The sequence below is a fragment of the Pagrus pagrus genome (assembly GCF_965226575.1).
Source record: "Pagrus pagrus genome assembly, chromosome: 14".
Taxonomy (NCBI): Eukaryota; Metazoa; Chordata; class Actinopteri; order Spariformes; family Sparidae; genus Pagrus; species Pagrus pagrus.
The window spans coordinates 28,866,514-28,888,321 of NC_140198.1; the positions used below are offsets into that span (position 1 = coordinate 28,866,514).

Sequence of the window (21,808 nt, forward strand, 5' to 3'; positions counted from 1 at the left end):
ATTTTCAGTGTGATTTTGAATCCAGCCCTCAGTGGGTTGATGATTTTGGTTTCTAGTGACCACTGTTGCGTCATTTTGTTCTCAATAAATTACACAATGTACATCAGTAACTTGAATAATTTGTTCATTAAGATCTGATGTGTGATGAAAGTGTTCCCCTAATTTTTTTGAGCAGTGTAGATTTTTATCAAAGTTAAGTGTTCTGTTTTTAACAGGCAGAAATGGGTTTACATAGGAAGGATCATATCAGGCCAATAAACGAGTCATGTATGCTTGAGAGAGAAGTCAGTCTCTTCTTGGTCATTGTTTTCATGCAAGAAAAGTTTCCACCTTTAAAGATTCCAGTAGTCTTTGTGAATTAATTATTTTCACCAGTTTATAGGGCATCCTAATTTTTTGTTTTTGCTCCTTCCTCACACTGAGGAACTCTCTTTCACTGAGGCTCAGGGCCGATGTGGACATTTATAAGTCTTCTTCAGGAACATAAACTTTGTTGATAAGATGATCCCACCAGGGATTTTCTTCTAGAAAAGGGTAACATGATAGGGGCCTTACGAATCAGGGAGGGACACGTCATCACTGATAAGAGCCAATCAGGAAGCAAGTGTGGCTGTCTGTATCATTTTTTCCAAATGGCTCAATTTCTGCCCATTCAGATAAGAACGCAATCCCAGAGCTTTCAAACTACAATGGGGCCAGCAGCGTCTCCAAAAGGCTCCATTGTAGGGGTCCTGAACTGCCGGGGTAGTGTGGATGCCAGGCATAAATGTAGCAAAAATGTGCATTTCAAAATGGAAACTTGCATACCATGCAAAATTAAAGGGTAAGCAGAACAACAACACTGTTAAAGGAGTAGAGCAACAACCACAATAATGAACTAAGAATGAGTTAGAGATGCTCACTCATTAATGAGTCGATTTAAAAAAGGAAGAAAAAGAAGTTGATGTGAGCCAAGTGAAGGGAAGAAAAGAAGGCGATACAGCATAAAAATTCAGCAATATAATAAATTCAGTATTGTGTGTGTCTGTGTGTGTTCCAGCTCACATGCTGAAAGGGAGGGTCGCTGGGCTGGAACTAATTTAATGCCTAAGTGACCTTACTGCAGCAAAGGCAACTTGCACCTAATAGACTTCTTTGTCTGCATCCACACATGTGCGTAAAGTGGCTCTTGAGCAGGTCGATCAGGCAGCAGATGGTAACAATTAAAACTGTCATAAAGTTTGAAAAATGGATTGTGGAGCAGCGCTGAGCTGATTGGAACAGACAGTGTTGTCATTAAGGTTATACAAAAACTAAAGCAGGGTGAATGAGCTGGCCATATAACCCCAAACCTGTTGCTTCAGTTTGATTTCACTGCTAATGTTTGAGTTTCCAGATGTCCCTCTGGAGTACTCTTGATTAATGTTATTATTAAGGAATGCATGCTTTATTTCTTCAAGCATTTGTGTTAAGTATTCAGTGTGATACTGAATACTTTCAGAGAAAACGAACCTTTTTGGTGAAAAGCTTGTGGGAGCTAATGAAGTGAATTCCGTTGAGTTTTTGCTTGGTGCACACTCATGCTTTGGAATTACAGCGTAGAGCATTAAAACATTCTTTTATTCTTATCAGATAATATTCAGTAAATGTTTTTGTTGGACAGCACTCATTTCTAGTCCTGACTAGTGCTACTCAGCATGTGAAAACAGTTGTATAATGTCCTTGTGGCTCTGAAGGAGCTTTGTCATGACTGAGTCACTTAATCATTTCAAGCTTGGGCTCAGATAATACACATTTTAACAGAAACTCTGCATTGCAGGCTCCAGTGTTTTTGGACTTTGACCCATGCTCTGGGCTAAAAGTCAGCATATCTCATTCTCTGCTGCTGCAATTTTCACTGTTCTCTTGCAAGTCCTCTAACTTCATAGATGTGCAATTCTTAATAGCTGGAATACTTCTTTAAGCCAGTGTAAACTTAGACATAGTCTACAATGTATATTAGTTTCGGTCACATTTTAGTAATATGATTGTTGGTTTGGGTGTAGTTTTAGTTATCAGACTATGTTTATGTTTATATATTTATACAATGGACTTGGCAATCACTGTCACTTGGCATAATTGCAGCTTCCTGTGTTTTCCACTGCAGAGCATAAGCTGGAGTCACTGAAGTGTTCACTGAAATTCTGTTCACTCTCTGGATTAAGGTTGAGAAAAGGCAGATAAAATGTATAGTAACACTAAAGCAGTGATATTCCTGTAGCCAACATCGAGATGATTATCATGGCAGATATTCAGCAGTAGGGTTTTTTTGTGTGCAATTGCCGAAACAATAAATCAGTTTCAAAATGTGCTATTTTGGCTCTGATGCAGCATTTTCTCTCTGTCTGCAGACACCACTCTGTGGTCTCACTCAGTATCCCAGCCACAACACCATCGATTTTGTTACATGTCACCAGTAATTGCCTAGCAACACTGAATAATTTAAATCTGCAAAGTATTTCAATCAGCTGGTAGTTGATAGTATATACCAGTGAACGATGGAGAATTTCTCTCCGTTTTGCTGGCACCCAGAGACCCCCACTTTTTTGCTGGCAAAAATGTGTCAACAGCTCTAGGATCCACTATCTGGGCAGTTGCGTAAATTACAGAAGTGGCATCCACAGACACAAAGAGCAAAGTCAGAGGGAGAGACCGCTAGTAGAGCTGCAGCTATCGATTATTTTAGTTTACCACAACAGCTGGTGGAACATGTCAGAAAAACAAAGACATCGCACCAACAATAGCAATAAAGAAGATGACTGCTTTCCAGTGATTATTGATGAAAACAAAGAATGTCTCAAAATTAAAAAAAAAATCAGCTCTGAATAATGTTGACCAAGGAAGGAAAAACATTCACCACACTTGATAGACCTCAAATATACACACAATGCGAAACTTTGTTAAAAAGAAAACTCCTTTAGAGGACACATTTAATGACGATGTGTGGGCATATCAGGACTTTGTGATGATGATAATGCTAATATTGTTAATGACAGAGCGATAGTTGTGTCTCATGTTTCTTTCTACACTACACTCTCGTTAGTTTGTGTAGAGGCTGGTGGATTTCACTTGTGAACAGGGCTGCAGCTATGGATTATTTTAGTAATCCACTATTCTGGCAATTGATCGAGTAATCGGAAACATTGCACGCACAGCCATTTTTTTTCCCAATTACTTTTGCTTTATTTAAGAGCAAAAGTTGTATACAAAAGATAAAATCAGACTCTTAAAGTCTCTTCAATAACTAATTTTTGAAAAATCAACAATTGAATAGCTTAATTGCATTAATATCTGTTTCTGCAGTGTGCACTACAACAGTTACAACAAATCAAATGATGCATCTGAAGAAGCATGCATCTCTGTTGTTTGTAGCGCACCAAATTCACTATAATCTCATCAACATCTCTGGATACAGACGAAAAATGTTGATGACAGAATGACGAACACAGACATCAGTCAGTATAATATCAGTCCTCCTCCTCCTGCTCAGGTACAGCTGGTAGAGGGAGCAGGGGCTGCTTTGACTCAACATTTGTCAAACTCTTGTAAACTTTGCTGCTGGCTAAGATACTGGTATGGGACAAACTCAGCTAAACAGTTACTACAGCACACACTGACTGCTTTCATTTAAATGTACTGCTATGCTGTTTGTAACATTTTGCTATTAGCTGAGCTAGCGCGCTGTCTTGTGTCAAACAGCGGTGGAGGATGAGAGACTGCAGACTGCTGGTTAAAATATCATATCATATACATGTTAACATGTTTGTGCCCGTTGAACAGGTGTATTTATTAAGCACTACCGAGGTCTATTGCTCTTATTGTAAGGAGCGCTGTTGCTATTAACACAAGTAAACTTCAGTGTTCTTCAGCTGGTTCACTTCACTGTCTCCACCGCTGCCTCTCTGCTCTGCTCTGCTCTTCACTGACTGATGTGGAGGAGGAGCTCAGCAGAGGAGAGGCCACAACAATGTGATAACAACTTACACCAAAACATTAAAAAGTACAGATACAGCCCTAGCGCCCTCTATTGACCAGCCAGCGCTAGAAAACTAACTACAGTAGATATTTGTGCCAGAGGTGCAAATAATAAAAAATCAATACACATACACCTTGACAGCACAAAAGTACGTTAGGCAAAAAAAACCAAGATTATTTGTGTATAATGCAAAACCCATTAATGTCTCTGAATGTAAATAGCCATCTGGTAGGGCATTCCAGTTACATTTTCTACTGAGTAGCAAATATAGATATATTCAATACCACTTACTTAATAAAGGCACTATATAAAGATATATACATATGTATGTATGTATGTATGTGTGTGTGTGTGTGTGTGTGTGTGTATATATATGTGTAAATATAAAAAAAAAAATATATATATATATATATATATATATATATATACAGTATATATATATATATATATATATATATATATAAAAATGTGTGTATGTATATATATATGTGTGTGTATATGTGTATAAATATATATGTGTATATGTGTATGTATATATACGTGTATATGTATATACGTGTATATGTATATGTATATATACGTGTATATGTATATGTCTTGCATGTTTTCTTAGCTGTTAGTAGCTGCACATGGTGATGAATAGAACTCTATTATTGTTAAAATTCCTGAGGGTCTTCATTGAATCGTATCTCATTTGAAAGATATGCTTATATTGTTAATCAAATAAGAACATAGTCAAACAGATGATGAATTTTAGACGATTTTCCTTTGAAATGAAAATAAGTGGGCTTTTCTTATATCTGGAGAACAAAGCAAGCATTGGGACAGGGGCTAATGGGCAGAGAGGGAATTGGTTTAAAGACAAAGTGCCAGCAGATCAACTCAGCCTGAAATCGAGGAGCTTATGAAAACCCAGCTTTCGCCTCTTGAGTGCAGGGGCTTGAAGCTAAGGATGAACGGCCGGTAGGCTGTGTGTTTGCTCAGGGTATTAATGCTTTGTTTAGCTGAGGGTGGCTAATAATGACCTGAACTGAGAAACAGGTTAGCGATCTCACAAGGTCACACCAAACTGAAATCTCAATGCTTTTTAGTCAGCAGCTTCATAACTCGGCAGCCCTGGAAAATCGGTACCAGTACCAGCTATAAACAGCGAGTACAGGGTGGCTGTTGTAGTGAGGGCATTTCATTGCAGTCTATGGTGATCTAAATGGAAAAGGTTTAACATTGAAGGGGCTCTATGTAACAATGAATCATTTCTCTGAGGGCCATATGTGAGCCGATTGTAATGTGACGTGAAATGGAGTAGGAAGCTAGCCTGGATTTTGTGTGTGTAATGTTTTCGTGTACAGGTGCATCTCAAAAAAGTAAGAGTATGATTCAAAAGTTTTTGTTTTTTGCATAATTTAATTCAAAAAGTGAAACTTTCATATATTCTACATTCATCACACATAAAGTGAACTATTTCAAGCCTTTTTTGTTTTAATTTTGATGATTACGGCTTACAGCTCATGAAAATCAAAACTCCAGTATCTAAAAATATTAGAATATTACATAAGACAAACAAAAAAAGAGATTTATAATACAGAAATGTCCACCTTCTTAAAAGTATGTTCATTTATGCACTCAGTACTTGGTCGGGGCTCCTTTTGCATGAATTACTGCATCAGTGCAGCGTGGCATGGAGGCCATCGGCCTGTGGCACTGCTGAGGTGTTATGCAAGCCCAGGTTGCTTTGATGGCGGCTTTCAGCTCGGTCTCCGTACTGACCATGGTATTATATTATATTCCAAATGTTTCACTTTTTGAATTGAATAATGGGAAAAAAAGAACTTTTCCATGATATTCTAATTTTGTGAGATGCACCTGTATGTTGTGGTCAGAAGTTTACATACACTTGTGAAGAACATGTATATCATGGCAGTCTTCAGTTCCAATGATTTCTACAGCTCTCATGTTTCTGTGAATTTATTATGTTTTTTCTGAAAACATGACCAAATCTGCTGGATCAAAAATAAACCTACAGTAACTTGAATGATCAATTTAGGTGATTATAGAAGGTTGTGATAATCAAATTTTCTTTGTAGCATCTTAACTTCTTCTGAGTGATTCTGATCGATAACAGCTGGTGGACCTGTTTGATACAGACATTAGACTCAGCCACAAACGCTACAGTGGAAAAGTCTAAGGAGCTCAGCATTGATCTGAAGGAGCACATTCTAAAATTCATGAACAATTTTCGAAGATGAAACTTTTCACTCAGATTGTGAGGCTTATATTATTATTTGAAAAAAAATAGTATTACATTCAAGGCAAATGCAAAATAGAAGTATTTTCACTAGTGGTCTCAGACTGTGTGTGTGTGTGTGTGTGTGTGTGTGTGTGTGTGTGTGTCTGTGTGTGTGTGTCTTATCACATGTATTGCTGTTTTGTTTTACAAATATGAAAATAAGCAAAGAAATTTGTTTGTGTGGATTTGCGAATGTTAAACGATTTAACATTACACAAATTCTATATATGTAATAAGTGAATTAAATTGTTTATATCTCCTGAGAGCTCTAAATCGAATTAATGTTATTTTCCTTTAAATTGATGCAGTTTTACTGTCTGGCTAGTGTATGTGAGTGTCAAATGCTTGGTGTTTCGTAAGGGATAGTGTGTAAGTATTTGTATTTGTGAAAAGTTTGGGATCAGGTTTTCTAACACCACTTGGCTGGTCCAGAGAACATAATGATTCTTTTCCTGCTCTGCTGAACTTGATCCCTGTGCCTGGAGCAATACACTTCCTACTTGTTGACTTTTTCTCGTAAGAGCTTCAGGCTCAGACATGAAAACCCAAGAGCCCACTTTTACTTTTGTATTATTTTTGCCCAGTTTTCCGTCAGAGAAGGAGATGCATAAAGGAAGTGAAGTAGCAGTTGATTTAAATCTAAATCAGATTATTCTCCCTTCTACTTGTGGTACTACAAATTCTGTTTTCCATGCTGTCTGCACAAGTTAAAAGTATTCTTCCTTTATTTTTTTAAACCATCACTTATTTTCATTTTCACGACTGATGCAGTACAGTTACTGCAGCCTAATACCTTCATTCTCCAAATATTTGAATAGAAGAATAAAATTATCAAGTGACTCTACTACTACTTCAACCTTTTCTTGTTATTTGTCAAATTCTGTGGCGATAACTGTTTATTTTGATAAGCAATCCACTATCCCAGCTGACACTGTATGGAATTAGAGTCCCGTTTCCTGTGAAAAGTACAAACCACAGGTCATACACAGGGGGGTTCTGCACAAAAAAAATTAGATTCCTCATAACTGTGGCAATAGGTCTGACCATAAAAATCAAATTGGCCCAATTGACCTTGCATGCTCCACCTGTAATTATTAAAGATTGTAAGCAGATGCCTAAACGTCCTCATTTCATATTCTGGGGAACATATGGTGTAGTGTTTGACTTGAACTTTTTCTATCCAGTGAAAGGTATGTTATACTGCAGAGCCCTGAGCCCTTCGCTTTGATGATGACTCCGACACAGGGAAGGGCCATGTAGCCCTATTACATGGTCCAAAGCCTGCAGACTACAACAAGCTGTCAGCAAGCAGTTTAATCAGTTTAAATCCAAAGGCTACATTTAGTATGAGGAGGAAAACTACTATATAATCTTCCCATTGATTAGGGGGAATTTAAATTTTGACCAAAGCCCAGTTTTACTAGCATATATAAACTGTATTAAAAAATGTATATTCTCATCAACATCTGCTTTAAATAATAACTCCTGTTATCTCCTGCAAGGAAAGGAAAACGTGCTCTCTAGCGGGCTTCCAACAGACGCCATAACATATATCAAAGTGCTGGACTGGGAACTTGAAGGATATGGCGATACACTGTTGGGGTTATAGATGTTTGTGTGGTCTGGCAGCTGGGATTTTGTGATGTGGTTCCCTTGTCCTTCATTGCTAACTCAGTGGATTATATGGAGACAGTTGAGGTGGTTATAGAGATTCTATACCTTGCGGTGCTGTGACCATACCAGAGCATTGCCTGCAAATTATGACTCCTTGTACACTGTCAGGTTTAAACCCAAATAAGTCCCACACACAAAAATGTGCCACTGAAATTTTCCTCAGTGTCCCTCTTTCTGTCTCTAAACTTTCTGGATCTGACTCCTAAGCAGGCTGGCTAATCTGTTTCTGACTGCCTCCTCCCTGCTTTTCCTACATTGTGCCACTGCAGACGCCGTGGCAGGTTACTATAGTAACAGGGACTGACAGCAGAGCGCTGTGATTGAGGAAGAGAGTTGAGACAGGTGATGGAGTTGTATGTGTGAATGTTGAATTAATAGCGTGTTTTGCTTCACACTGTGCAAGTATGACCAATATAGAGACTGGTGCTGTTATGAAGCAAACAAGGCAACACATGAATTCAGTGTGACCTGAATGCATAGGGTAATCACATTTAGAAATGAGATGGCACTGATGTATGAATTAATGAATCGAGATTAATGGTGCAGCCCTTGTATATTGTTTTCATAGGCTATTGTTCAGCTCATACTAACATTGTACTCTACATATTAATTGCAGAGTTACAGGAACGTGATGACATTAATCAAAAAGTCTGGGGAAAAAAACTTAATTGAAACATGTCCCAGACCCTCATGGGCCTGAAAGCCCTAGGAACACCATGATTATACAGTGTGCTATAACATATGGTGCACTTTATAATTGAGATTAGTCATTTTGAGTTAATTTAGAGGAAGGACACAGGGTTTGCATGATTCATTTTTGTTTGGTGGTTTGCTTGGAGCAGCCATGCCCAAACTTAAGAATGACAAAGCACAAAACCTTCTGGGGCCCACACAAACTTTGAATCACTACTCTGATCAACACATGAGACTCAGATAAAATATATCCCTCAAAATAAATGAAGAGTAATATCTGATATAACTTCCTTCTTTTGTCAGTTCTTACATTAGTAAATATTTGATCATAGAAACGTGATGGTAATTTTAAACTTAATTACAAAATTGAAAATTAAAGACTTTAATGTGTTTATTGTAAATGTAGGCCACAGCCCACACGTTGGGAATCACTGTCTTAGAGCATTTGACTTCTTAATAACCTTTCACCTTACATTTTGTAAATGAGCTGTGTAGTCATTTAATTGATTGCAGAAGTATTGGGTAATACACACCAGTAGAGTACCAAATAAACTCTTTTAAAACAATTTTTATAGCAAAAAGGTACAGTGCATTACACTTATTTCGAGGTCTTGTTTTTAGAGTGACAGTGAGTCAAAACCTAGATTTCATTTTTCAGTTTATGTTTTCCTGTATTGTACATACTCCTGTGTGGTCAATTGCTCAAACCCCCAACTCTCAAACATTTCCCACTCCCCCGGGGAGCCGAGAGGTGGGAGGTGCAGGGAAGATGTAGAGGTGGCCACAATATGTTGTCAGTCTCATGCACAGGGCACAAATGTTTAACATGTATTATGCTAAATGTGTAGACAGCATGTTTCTCACTGGAAATCAACATACTGATGACTTCCATTTTGCCAAGAATTAAACATAACATTTTATTAAATCTCTTCCAAGTCTTCACTACATTTATTGGACAAGTCTGGACAGACATGGATGCCCTAAATTTACTAGCAGTCAGAATGAATGTATCGACATGCTAGCCTTATTAGAGGAGGACACTTGCTTTGTCTGAAAAACACACAAACTGAACATTTCAAGGTGTGTAGACCGTCTTATGGATGATTGTGTATTTCTGTATAGAACCTCTGCCAAACCAGACAAGCAGTCGGCAAAGCAAGGTCAGTCATTGGTGCCTCGGCTTTCCTGTGGTGAGGGAGCTGCCCTCTCATTGATCACTTTCAATAGTGCTATTTGGAAACAGGATTAGCTCAATTAATCACATTTACAGATTAGTTTGTCCTCTCTTATTGATCATCCCTTTGATGCAGCTGAATGATCAATGCAAACACGCTTATGCACAGAAAATCCTGTTTCAAAAATCAGCATCGATGGCAGAAATAATCTTTTAATCTGACATATTTTAATCTGGGAAGTGAGAGGGGTTTTTTGAGGGAGTGGTTTGGGAGATAAGTGGCTTTCAAAGAAATTATATTTTAACTGATGACATGAAATCCACCCATTTAAGTAGTTAGATTATGTATATGTTAGGAAATACAATGGTAGAATCAGTTTAATTTAATCTGTGCTGGATAAGACACATTATGGCAGCCTGTGAATATAACTTGAGAGGAACTAACAGATGTATGCCTTAGGAGAATGGCAGCTCTGCTTTCTTTAAAGAAGGCTTTTTATCCACCTCTTTTGGTCTCGTTTCCTGCCCTGTTGCTGTGTGAGTAAAGTGTGTGAGAAAGCGAGTGTTATGACTGTAGCTTATTGTCCCAGGTTCTGCACCTTTTTTCTCTCACAGATGACTTGGTTAGTGGGCGTTTATCCTCCTAATCTGCTGTGTCCGAGAAGGTGACCCTGTGGTTTGTCTGCCCCCTAAAACAAAGAGTGTCTAGCAGAGATTTAGAGGCCCATGCTCTTCCTCAGGAGGACAATTTGTCCTCTCTCTATCTGTCAGAAGTTTTTCAGCATGTTTTACCCCTCAGAAAATGTGATTCTTTTGGAGGAAAAATAATTCATTGGATTTCATTAGGGTCCTCGCACAGTTCGATAAATTTAAAGAGCATTTTTACCTCACAAAAAGTAATGCAGCATAAACGGCGATTCATATTACAATCTTTATTTTATCAATTTGTTTTTGTGGGGTTTTTTTTTCAAGAAACGTGGAGGGCCAAATCCAACCTTATGGTGGGCCAACTTTGGTCTCAGTACAGATACTACTGCGATATAAGAAGCGGCAGTCAACAGTGGACTTACTTGCAATGTTGGGTCCAGCTAGTCTTATTCAAAGTCATTTCCTAAGCTTGAGGACTCAAGAGAGCCAGCTGGGCTCCTGGTCTTGCTCTCCATGGGGGTTGATTGCTGGCAGAGACCCCTTAGTCACGGATCAGGCTGAATCTCCGGTGGTCCTGTCAAACTGAAGCATCCCCTAGTTACAACCCCAGCAGAGACTAACCACCTTCTAACCAGCTCCACCCTCAGCGGGGTCATGCTCCAGCTGATATAGTTTATGTTGAGCTCTGACAGTCAGTGCTGTACAGAGTTCCAACCCCCATCCCAGTTGTGTGTCTGGATTTATCTTTATATCTACTACAGAAAGTTGCACTGCAACATAGTTCATCTCATTGACAAAACACATTTGTAGTATACAAATACGAGATCCACAGCTCCCATGTGAACCTAAAGGAAAGGTTCACATTTTGAAGTAATTTTTTAAAGTCTGTCGTACTACAAAATATTGTCCAAAGTGATGGTAGTTTTAGTATAAACTTCATGTTTACCTGTTGGGCTACAGTGGAGGGAGATTTCCACTGAAAGGCTGTATTTTTCGAAGATATCCACTTGATTTGTCTTACTTAGATGGCAGAATTCTGTTGGCTTCAGATCAATCTTTGAATACATTTTTGCATTGAAGGAGGGCTGGGGATTTTGTTTCCTATTTCTTTCATTGTCAGCAGTGCATTAGGAGGGATGTTTTGATGACCAGTATGAAGCTGTCTGAGCTATCTATCTACCCCTTTAATAAACAGTTCTTAGTGAAGTTTTTTGCAAATCTCTTTCAGGCCCGAGTTGGGACACCCTCATTGTGCTTAAGCTTATTTACCACTGACTAACTTTGCATCACAATAGCAGAAATGCCCTGATCTCTTGCTTTGGCAGCTTCACAATCTTTGTTCACTAGCCAATACAGGGCAGTTGCCTTGGGTCACTGGATCTGCTCTAATTGCATTTGGAGATGAGAGAATGTGCAAACATTTTCTCTTTGGTCTTTTTTTTTCTCTTTTGGTAGTAACACAGCTCCCAGCTCTCAGCATTGATGAAATGCTGAATTTCACTGTGCAACCTTGCAGGATGGTCATGGTAATACAAGTGCTCTTTAAACTGACTTACATTAACGTATAGGTTTTTTCAGTGGCTCAGTTTAAAGGCTGTGATGACAGTTGTAGTTGACATGTTTAGTCACCTGTAGCTGGTAGCTGATTGATGGGTTCCTCATCAAACAAATACCACTCTGAATCATTTTGATGGCTTAGATTGCATTTAAAGAAACAGTGCTTTAAAGTGTTCCTTTGAGAGTGCAACTGATGATCATTTTTAATATGTATCAATCTGTGGATTTTTTTATAATCAATTATCTGATCACTAAAATGAAAATGTTTTCAAAAGCTCAATATTATGTTCTCAACTATCACATTTTTTCAGTTAAATACCCAGATATTCTGTTAACAATGATAAAAACAAAGAGAAGCAACAATTCTTTAAAAAACGAACAATCAGTCATCAAAATAGTTTAGCTGAACCGTCAGTTAATACATGAAACGTGAAGCATTTATTGTTGGTTTCAAATGAAGCTTCTAATGCCTGGCATCACATTTTATGATGTCGTCACATTTTATAGATACAAATAATGACCATAAGAGTGTTACAGCCTAAATTAATTTTTTGTTGTTGTGGTTCTATAAATTTTATGGTGCTATTAGAATACTGCTAAATTGCCCTATGAAAGGTGGAATAAGCAATTCTGGAGAAAAAATGTTGATTTTTAAATTCTTACTCCCAGGTCGTCAAATTCTTTGGGGAGGTAACCTGTAGGTAACCTGCTCTGAGCCAGCATCAATATTTGACAACTTGGGAATCGTTCACTCCTCCTTTATTACAGTTGCATGCCTCCTTTTGTGTGCAGCACACTGCGTTGATGATCTTGAATTATTGGTCAATTAATTTACATATCGATCTGGATTGGTGGATCATTGCACCCCTCGTGGTCTTTTTAAAACACTGGGACTATAGACTGGACTAGTGAGAGGTTGGAATTTTCTGTGAAGACATTCGCTAGTTAATCTGCACACACCTTTAGAGGCTGGCTGGGGATGTCACCAGGTCTAGGTGCCTTGTATGGATTAATCCTTTAATAGGATCTGCACACATCATCCATAGATATTACTAGTGGGCAGGGGGGTCCTGGGCCTTTTTTAACCACTTATCTGGCAAGCTGTGTCAAAATGTGCATTGAGATGCTTCGGCTCATCACGGAGTGATATGGACATCATCTCAGCACTACTGGTTTTCTTTTTGGAATCCTTGATAGTTAGTCTAGACCACATGTTCTAGTGTTGGAGCCCTGGTACTTAGACTGTTTTTGGCACTGTGTCGAGATCTCAAATGTGCATACCTGTATTTCCTGGATTAGTCCAAATCACCAGAGTTTCACACGTCAATCTGATCTTTATGTCTGGCACGGATTTCTCTTTTAACCAAGGGCTTTCAATTTGGAAAAAAATCATTCAGTAGTCCATATCATAGTCCATCATCGTTGTACACTGATCAGCCACAACATTACAACCACCTCCTTAATGTTGTGAAGGTTCCCCTTGTGCAGCCAAAACAGCTCTGACCTGTCAAGACATGGACTTAAGACCTCTGAGGGTGTCCTGTGGTGTCTGGCACCAGGGCGTTTTATAGTGGATCCTCTGGGTCCTGTATGTTGGGGGGTGGGGCCTCCATGCATCAGACCTGCTCCAGCACGTCTCACAGATGCTCGATCAGATTGGGATCTGGGTAATTTGGAGGCCCGGTCAACACCTTGGGCCCTTTATTGTGTTCCTCGAGCTGTTCCTGAGCAGTGTTTGTGTGTGTCAGGGCACATTGTCCTGCTGGGGGGCCACTGCCATCGGGTAGTGTTGTTGTGATGAGGGGGTGTACTTGGTCCACAACAGTGTTTGGATGGGTGGTGCGTGTCAAGTGGCATTCACATGAATGCCAGCACCCAAGGTTTCCCACAGAACATCGCATTGTGATGAGATTATCAATGTTATTCACATCACCTGTCAGTCGTTTTAATGTTGTGGCTGATCAAAGTATTTGGCAGTAGAGCCAATGTTTACATGTGTCAGTATTGTTGTCCTGAAACACATACCACTTCATAGTGGTAAATCAGTTATGAAGGGCAGAGTCTGATTTGTCAGACTCTGGTTGTTTCCTCAACCTGACCAGGACCTTAGCCTGTGAACTTCATTTTCTTTGTTGCCTCCATTTTCCAGGTGCAGCAACAGGAAATCCAAGGCATAGATATTCCTTAGTGCTGACTGATCTCATGTGCAAATAACAACATAATACAAGAGCACACAAAGTTGAGTTGGAGTTGGAGACATGGCAGTCATCCTCGGCGCCATCTTCATTTTCTCCACTAATCATTCTTGTCTCTCTTCAGGCTGACTCTGCACTTGCCGAAGGATGCGGGGTTATTAGCTGTAGCTGCTCAACAAAGCCAGGGCAGAGGTCAGTGCTCCAGCATACCGCGAGCCTGCATACACAATATTCTCACATACCTCACATGGATCAACATACCAAGTTTAACATGCATTCATTTTTGTTCTTATTCAGATTATTTGTCAGATGTATGCTATATGTCTTTGATACCACTTGGCATCCCCTTGTACGTTTCCTGTTTGCTGCTACAACAGGTCGAGGCAAGAATGTCTGGCTCAGCCCTCTGGGTTGTGCCATGTTCACTCTGAGGGTCCAGGTTGAGCTGAGCTCCAGGCTCGGGCAGAGGATTCCCTTCCTGCAGCATTTGGCTGCTCTGGCAGTGGTGGAGGCTGTTCGCACTCTTCCGGGATACCAGGTATGGGCCTACACACTTCCCTGTACCAGCCTCCTCAACACAAAGATATTATCATACTATAATAGCCTACATATTCTGGGCTTCCACCCATACGCTATACATCTAAAAAACTTGTTGTCTATGGTAGCACAATGTCATTTAGTATCAATGGCATATTCTATTACAAAATGATTGTATATTAAAGGTCAGTGCATCCGGTATTAAATTATGTTAATTATTGATTATGTTTGAAAACATTTCAATCTTTGTCAGGACATAGACCTGAGGGTGAAGTGGCCCAATGATATCTACTACAGTAACCTAATGAAGCTCGGGGGAGTACTGGTGACTTCCACTGTGATAGGATCAACCTTTCATCTGCTCATAGGTAACAACTGCCCTTTTTTTACAGCTTTTACTGACAGTTGAACATGAACCTTCCCTTTGGACTCACATACCACTTCTGGGCTCATTAAGTTCTTTGCTATTAATAATAATAATAAAGCGATCATTGTAAATGGGCACAAACCTAATACCTTTTGGTTGATTGGTAAAAGTGAACGTAGTTGTGAATGTGAGTGTGGATGGTGCTTTGTCTCTATGTGGTGGGTGTACCCCACTGCTTGCCCAATGTCGGCTCCAAGCGGCTCCAGTACTCTGCAACCATGCATAGGATAAACGGTAACAGATAATGGATGGATGGACAAACACAATAGGGCTTTGCCCCTCAGGGACTTGAAACCCTGACCAGCACAAACAGAAAAGGGTTTTGCTGGTGGGGCTTGAACCCTAAGTGAAGCTGCAAGCAGCTTTGAACGAACCCTTGGACGTGCAGCCTTGCTCGACACTCACCGGATAACACAGCTCCGAATTTTCTTATGTTTTGGACACTGCACTTCAGTTTCAACAGCTTTCTGCTTCATGGTGAAAATGGAAACTGAAAGCTTTGCAATTTAGCATCCCAAAGGCCCCCCATCACCGTTGCGTCCTAGAGAGCGAAACCTTTTTCAGCAAATCTACTTAATTGTGACAAAAGTTTGCCTGGCTGCCAGTGGTCAATTCAGAAGACAGTCACTCTATTTTAAATATATTCTAAATCAATTAACATCTATATTTCTGCAATTCTTCATTGAAATGCTTCCAAAATAGACACAATCATCCTGTGGAAACTAGAGTTCCCATGTTTCTAATAGAGTTCAGACACGTTAAACTGTTTTACTGTAATTAGTACCGTATGCACAGTATTTTCTATGTCACTAAATGTTCGATCAGACTTTATTTTACAAAATAATCTAAACTATTTGCCAGGAAACCAGCAGAATCATGTGTGAGTTTTAGTCATTTTTTAGGTCAAACAGTCTAAATACTTCAGTTGCCATCACCTCAACTTGTGGGAACTTGTGAGAAGGTGTGTGAAAGACAATGGACTCTTCTTTTTTCTCTTTTTTGTGCCACCTCATCTCCTCCCCTTTGTCCTCCTGCCTGTGAGCTGGAAATTGATTTCACCACATCATCTTGAAGAAGATGAGTCTCAATTCCAAACATGCATCTCAAGGAGAGAGGAAAAGGGGAGAAGGCTGGCTTGCTTTAGGAGCTTTGAGCGAGGCTGCATGGGTGTCTTCTTTGTGTATGTCTTTTCGCCATAACAGTGTTGTGACACACAGCTGGATACAAACCTTGTATTAGTTACTCTCGATTATTTATTTTTACACTTAACCTAACCTATATCTGTCTTGTAGAGCCAGGAAGAATGTTTAACCTCTCTGACAGCCAAGACAGTCAGTGGCCGTCTTTCTGAGCTGTGTCAGTGTGTGGAACAGTGTCAGTGCACAGGGCAGGGCTAGCTTCCCTCCCCTCTGCAGAGGAGGAGATACAAGCATCCTCGCCACTGGTTACAGGTTCAGGATCAGGTTCAGTACTGTAGGTTGGGTGACGCGTTGAAAAACACTGATATTTTTGCCTGGTTTTACCTCTGGGGCAGACTTTCTCTTCTTCTGCTCAATTTGTTTGATTAGGTCCTCTTTAGTTTCCTCAGTAGCCTCCAGGAGTTTATTAGGGACATTAACTGCTTCTTTTTGCCTATCCCCATGTCTGTGCCCAATAGGAATCCAGTATGTGAATGACATGAGGTCGAAACTGCAGTTTTATTTCATTTTTTTATGTCAAAAGTTGTAGTTTGCCATACAGAAGTGTACCAAATGAGTCAGACACTTGTATGTAAATGAATAATTAATTAATTAAATATATAAGCCTAAAGCACATGTCACACCTTAATAACACACGGGGGATCACTGTTCACATTTTACAACTTATTGTGACAAGTGGCTTTATTATTACTGATGATTGTGGTGTGTCATAGTAAAGGGGGCAAATAGCTATATAATCAGTTATTTAGTGTGCCTCAGATTAACATGGTATTATTTACTGAACATGATGTGCCCTGCAGGCTGTGGATTCAATGTGACAAACAGCAACCCAACAGTGTGCATCAATGACCTGATCCAGCAGTACAACAGACAGCATAACTGCAGCCTGCAGCCGCTCAGCTGCGCTCAGCTAATCGCTCGCACTGTCAGCTGCATGGAGGCCCTCATCAGCAGCTTCCAACAGGGAGGCCCAGACGCTGTCCTGCCCACCTACTACAAGAGATGGCTTCACAGGTGAGCACTGCATCTGATCTGATTTCACTGTATGACATCAGATAAGTCTCAATATTCATGAATGTGCACAGAAGGATGCACAAATGCATTTCTTGTATTATATGAAAATGACTGTCCACAGAAACCTTTTTGCTTGGCATAAACTGTGCCCTCAGCTGAAAAGAGACAAAAAAAATGCTTTACATTCCATGACAATAAGGAGACATTCCGTTATTTATTTCAAAAAGCTAAACAATATATCTTTAAACATGTTCTTCACCTAATTATGACATGGTAATTGCATAAATCAGATAAAAATGCATATTATAATATGTATGATAGAGCCCAAACAATACGTTTTTGGCAGTGATCCTTCAAATGTGGTCATCAAACAGTTGTGACAAAGATATGTAACAGACAGGATATTTTACAGTTTAACAATAAACTTTCATCTCTAAAATGACACCAGTGCACTGAAGCAAGAAACTTTTTGGTAAATGCTAAATGGACTTACCAGAATCTTTTTCTGCATGATAACCTCTTCAAATAAATATGTTTCCATATCGTTTTGCATCAGACGACATGTACGTCGATACCGATATATCTGTGATATATCGGCCTATATACCAGGTTATAGTGTGTCGTATTTCACTTTTTACTCTGTTTAATTTGTTCGTATTTAGGCTTTGTAAAATCTTCCACATACATCTGGTCTGTTAAGACATTGGTGCAGGAGGTGGTGGGTCGTGTCAATCCTTAAGGGTCTTAGTCTTGCTGTAAGCTTAGAAGAAAAACCCCTTTCAGTTGCAAACATTTTAAAGTTTCCTTAACACATTGTAATATCTTAAAGCAGAACTGTGACACTGGCTCTCTGTGCTCTGACCTCAGCGGGACTCAGGTGCGTCTCTGGAGTGAGGACGGGCTCGAGGCTGAGGTGGTGGGTCTGGACCACAATGGCTTCCTCAAAGTGTACAGCAAGGAGCAGGGCGTGGTCTCACTGGAGCCTGATGGAAACTCCTTCGACATGCTGAAGAACCTGGTGGTCATCAAGCAGCATTAGGACCAAACTTAACAAAACGGACAATCATTGTCTCTTTCCACACGTTGGACCAATGTGAACCAATTTCTAATGATTAATACATCACTTCACACATGAATTGATTCATAGATGACTAAACATACATTACTTGTTTACAGAGGGAGTATTATCAGCTGACATCATTTTCAACTAGTTGGGGTAATTTGTTGGAAGACCTACAGTGATGACAACTGGGTAAAGGCAGCTACATAAAGTAATATCTGCATCAGTCACTACAACATACATCAGTTTGACCATTGGGACCACCAATTCAAACCACTTGTACTATTTTCTAAGAACAAAAAGTCTTGTACTCATCATCTCAGCTGATTTCACTGTAACATGAGAACAGTGATCATTGCATCTTTTACTGTTGCTAATTTCTGCAAAATAAAGTTCCACTGAAATATATTGTTGACTTCTTATTTCATTATTTGTTTATGAATGTGATACAAAAACACAAACGACACTTTGTTTTCCTACTTTTGATCTTATGCTCGGATCAAAACTAGGGAACTAAAAATCGAGTCAAGTACCAAATTTGATTTTGATATCTCATTTCTCCGATTTGTGTGATCCAGAAGTTATTTATTATGGCTCTATTGACTCACACAGTAGGTCTGGCTCATAAATGACTGTGTTTACAGCGGTTTATGAGCTGCAGCTGTGCGGACAAACACACTGATCTTTTAGGCCCTTCTCCCGGTCTTCTGCTGCTCCTCTCGGGGTCACTCATCCTCCCAAGCCGCTCTTTGCTGCAGCTGCAGTGTCTCTGGGATTGTTGGGTAGTGTGGACAGGCCAGCGGGGCAGCCCACCTCCACCATTCGGTCTGTCCGCTGTGGTGGCGGGGCAACGAACTCATAATCTGCTGCATCAGCTCTGCTGCTGGCTGGTTGTTTTAACAAACCAACCACGAGAACAGCACATGCACAACCCATTAACACCAGACAGCCATTGAACATACAGTTAGGAAATAATATTAACAGATTTTTCTGCATAGCCAGTTTAGGCAAATGCTAGAGGTGCCATCCATTTATTAGGGGGCCACAAATGATTTTTTTTACTAATAATATTTTAAAACTATTATTTCTTAAACTCCACAACAACATAACTACGTGACCTATTATATAGGCCCTATTTTATTTTGAAGTTTCCTGCAGCATCATAATTAGACTTGTCAACACACTTGAGTTACCTGTGACTGAAATGTGACATGAACAACAGCTGATCAGCAATCATGTCAAAAAGACCAAAGCCCTATTGTGCCCAGGGAAGAAAAAGAAGAGGGAAGGAGAAACGGGAAAGAGACTGAGGTAATGTGATAAATTACTCCTACTAAATTACTTACTTACTTGGGAAGGTAGTAAAGTTCGCTAACAGAGTTAACATCAGTTATTCCCACCTTATATTCACGAGGGCATGTATGAAAGACTATTCAGGTGTTTGGGGAATAACCCACAAAATGATTTTGAGAGATACAATTTTCCTTTTAAGTGTGATGCACGAACCATCCACTGTCTGCTCAAGAAACCAGGCAGACACTTCTGTTGACATCTCAGTCAAGTTAGCCAACATTAGTCCTGCTAAGTTAGTCTATCAATCTGTTTTCCTCCCCTGAGCCACAGCCGCCCCTGTTATTGGAAGGTCGGAGGTTCCCCTGGTCTGCATGTTGAAGTGTCCTTGGGCAAGATACTGAACCCCAAACTTCTCCCGATGTGCTGGTTGGCACCTTGCTGTAAGTCGCTTTGGACAGAGAGTCAAAAATGAAAATGCTATCCCTTTAGTTTGAAACCTGCATTTTCATGATAAGTCAAAGCAAACTGCGGGCATCATGTGAGGGTGCAGATCCTCAGCCACCTGCAGACACCTCCACCCCAGCACCTCCCAGTGATGCAGCAGCAAGTGCTCCTGCCCCTCTCACCTGAGACAAGCCCAGCGATGCAGCATCAGCTTTTACAGCCCCTTGCTGATTTCTTTGAGATTATATTTTCGGGCTTAATGCTTGTTTTTCTCATTGATAAACACTCACTGGAGTTGCTCTCTCTAACAAGCCTATGTGGTCGGTTTGTTTACCAGCAAGAAAAACCCAAGCATTAACTCCTGACAACCACTGAACATAGAGTTAGGAAATAGCACGCCTGATGACGGAGGTGGGCTGTCCTGTCTCTGCTCCGCCATCCGGCCTCTCCACTCTACCTAACGAGCCCAGAGACACTGCAGTTTTATTAGTGACCCCGAGAGGAGCAGCAGAAGACCGGGAGAAGGGCCTGCAGGATTTGTGTGTTTATCCGCAAAGCTACAGCTCATAAACTGTAAACAGAGCAAGTTATGAGCCAGACCTACTGTGTCAGTCAATAGAGCCATAATGAATAACTTCCGGGACACACAAATCGGAGAAATTAAATATCAAAATCAAATTCTTAAACTACTAAAAACAAAGCGTTATTTGTTTTTTTTGGTATCACATTCATAAACAATTAATGAAATAACACATTTTTTCAATTTTCAAATTTTTTCATTTTGGATTCTTAGTTGAATATCAAATGAAAGAACAATACAAGGACCTGTTTGTCCCATTATTACAATAAAATGAAAGTCTAATATAAACGTAGAAATAGTAGTTTTTAGTTCTTAACAATAAGGTCAATCCTGACAAAGTCTCACTGTACAAAAAACAGTCCAAATGACAAAAACTGTTAATGTATAATTAAGACACCTGAGCGCTGTTACTAGCGTAATATAATGCAGTCACATTCACCACCAATGCAAACTACAACCTCAATAAAAAGAATATAGCTAAAGTAAAAACCGTGTCATCTTTGGTAGAATCTATGGCTGAGCTGTTGTTTTGGTTAGAATTAGATTTTACAGGTGTATCTAATAAAGTAGACACTAAGTGTATCTGTATTACAGGTTATGGATTCTGAAAACATTTTGTGTAGTGTCCAATTGTATTTGGGTGTGCAGCCACAGCACACCACTGTAGTCCTGCCGTGGATCCACTCCAGACAGCGGAGCTGAGCTCTTCCTCCGCCTGTCAATGGCAGCCCGCTGCTGCTGTGCTCCCCAATCCAGTCTTGCTAACGTCAGTAGTTCAGGGCTGTTACAACAAGATATCCCTTGTGTTGGTCAAGTATCTGCTGCAGGATGAGAACAGGGAAACATACTGTACATCTGAAAAAGGAAAATTGGACTCCACCTGCACCTGCCCACAGTGCCAAATCTACTTGTAACTAGTTTGTTGACCATGGTAGTACTGTGCTCGATTGGCCAGCCTACTGGCATGACCTGAACCCCATAGAGAATCTATGAAGTATTGTCAAGATAAAGATGAGAGACACGAGACCGAGC

At 39.9% G+C, this 21,808-nt stretch overlaps 1 protein-coding gene across 2 annotated transcripts in view; it reads left to right on the plus strand.

Annotated features, from left to right (window-relative positions):
- hlcs (holocarboxylase synthetase (biotin-(proprionyl-CoA-carboxylase (ATP-hydrolysing)) ligase)) overlaps positions 1–18,867 on the plus strand; it is a 59,879-nt gene extending 41,012 nt beyond the window's left edge. For both annotated transcript variants that reach the window (XM_084374156.1, XM_084374157.1), the window contains 5 exons: positions 14,347–14,414; positions 14,600–14,760; positions 15,013–15,127; positions 17,186–17,399; positions 18,267–18,867. In XM_084374156.1, coding sequence (XP_084230282.1) covers positions 14,347–14,414; positions 14,600–14,760; positions 15,013–15,127; positions 17,186–17,399; positions 18,267–18,438 — 730 coding nt within the window. In that variant the 3' untranslated portion in view covers positions 18,439–18,867. The remainder of the gene's footprint in view (positions 1–14,346; positions 14,415–14,599; positions 14,761–15,012; positions 15,128–17,185; positions 17,400–18,266) is intronic.
- The last annotated feature ends 2,941 nt before the right edge of the window (positions 18,868–21,808 follow it).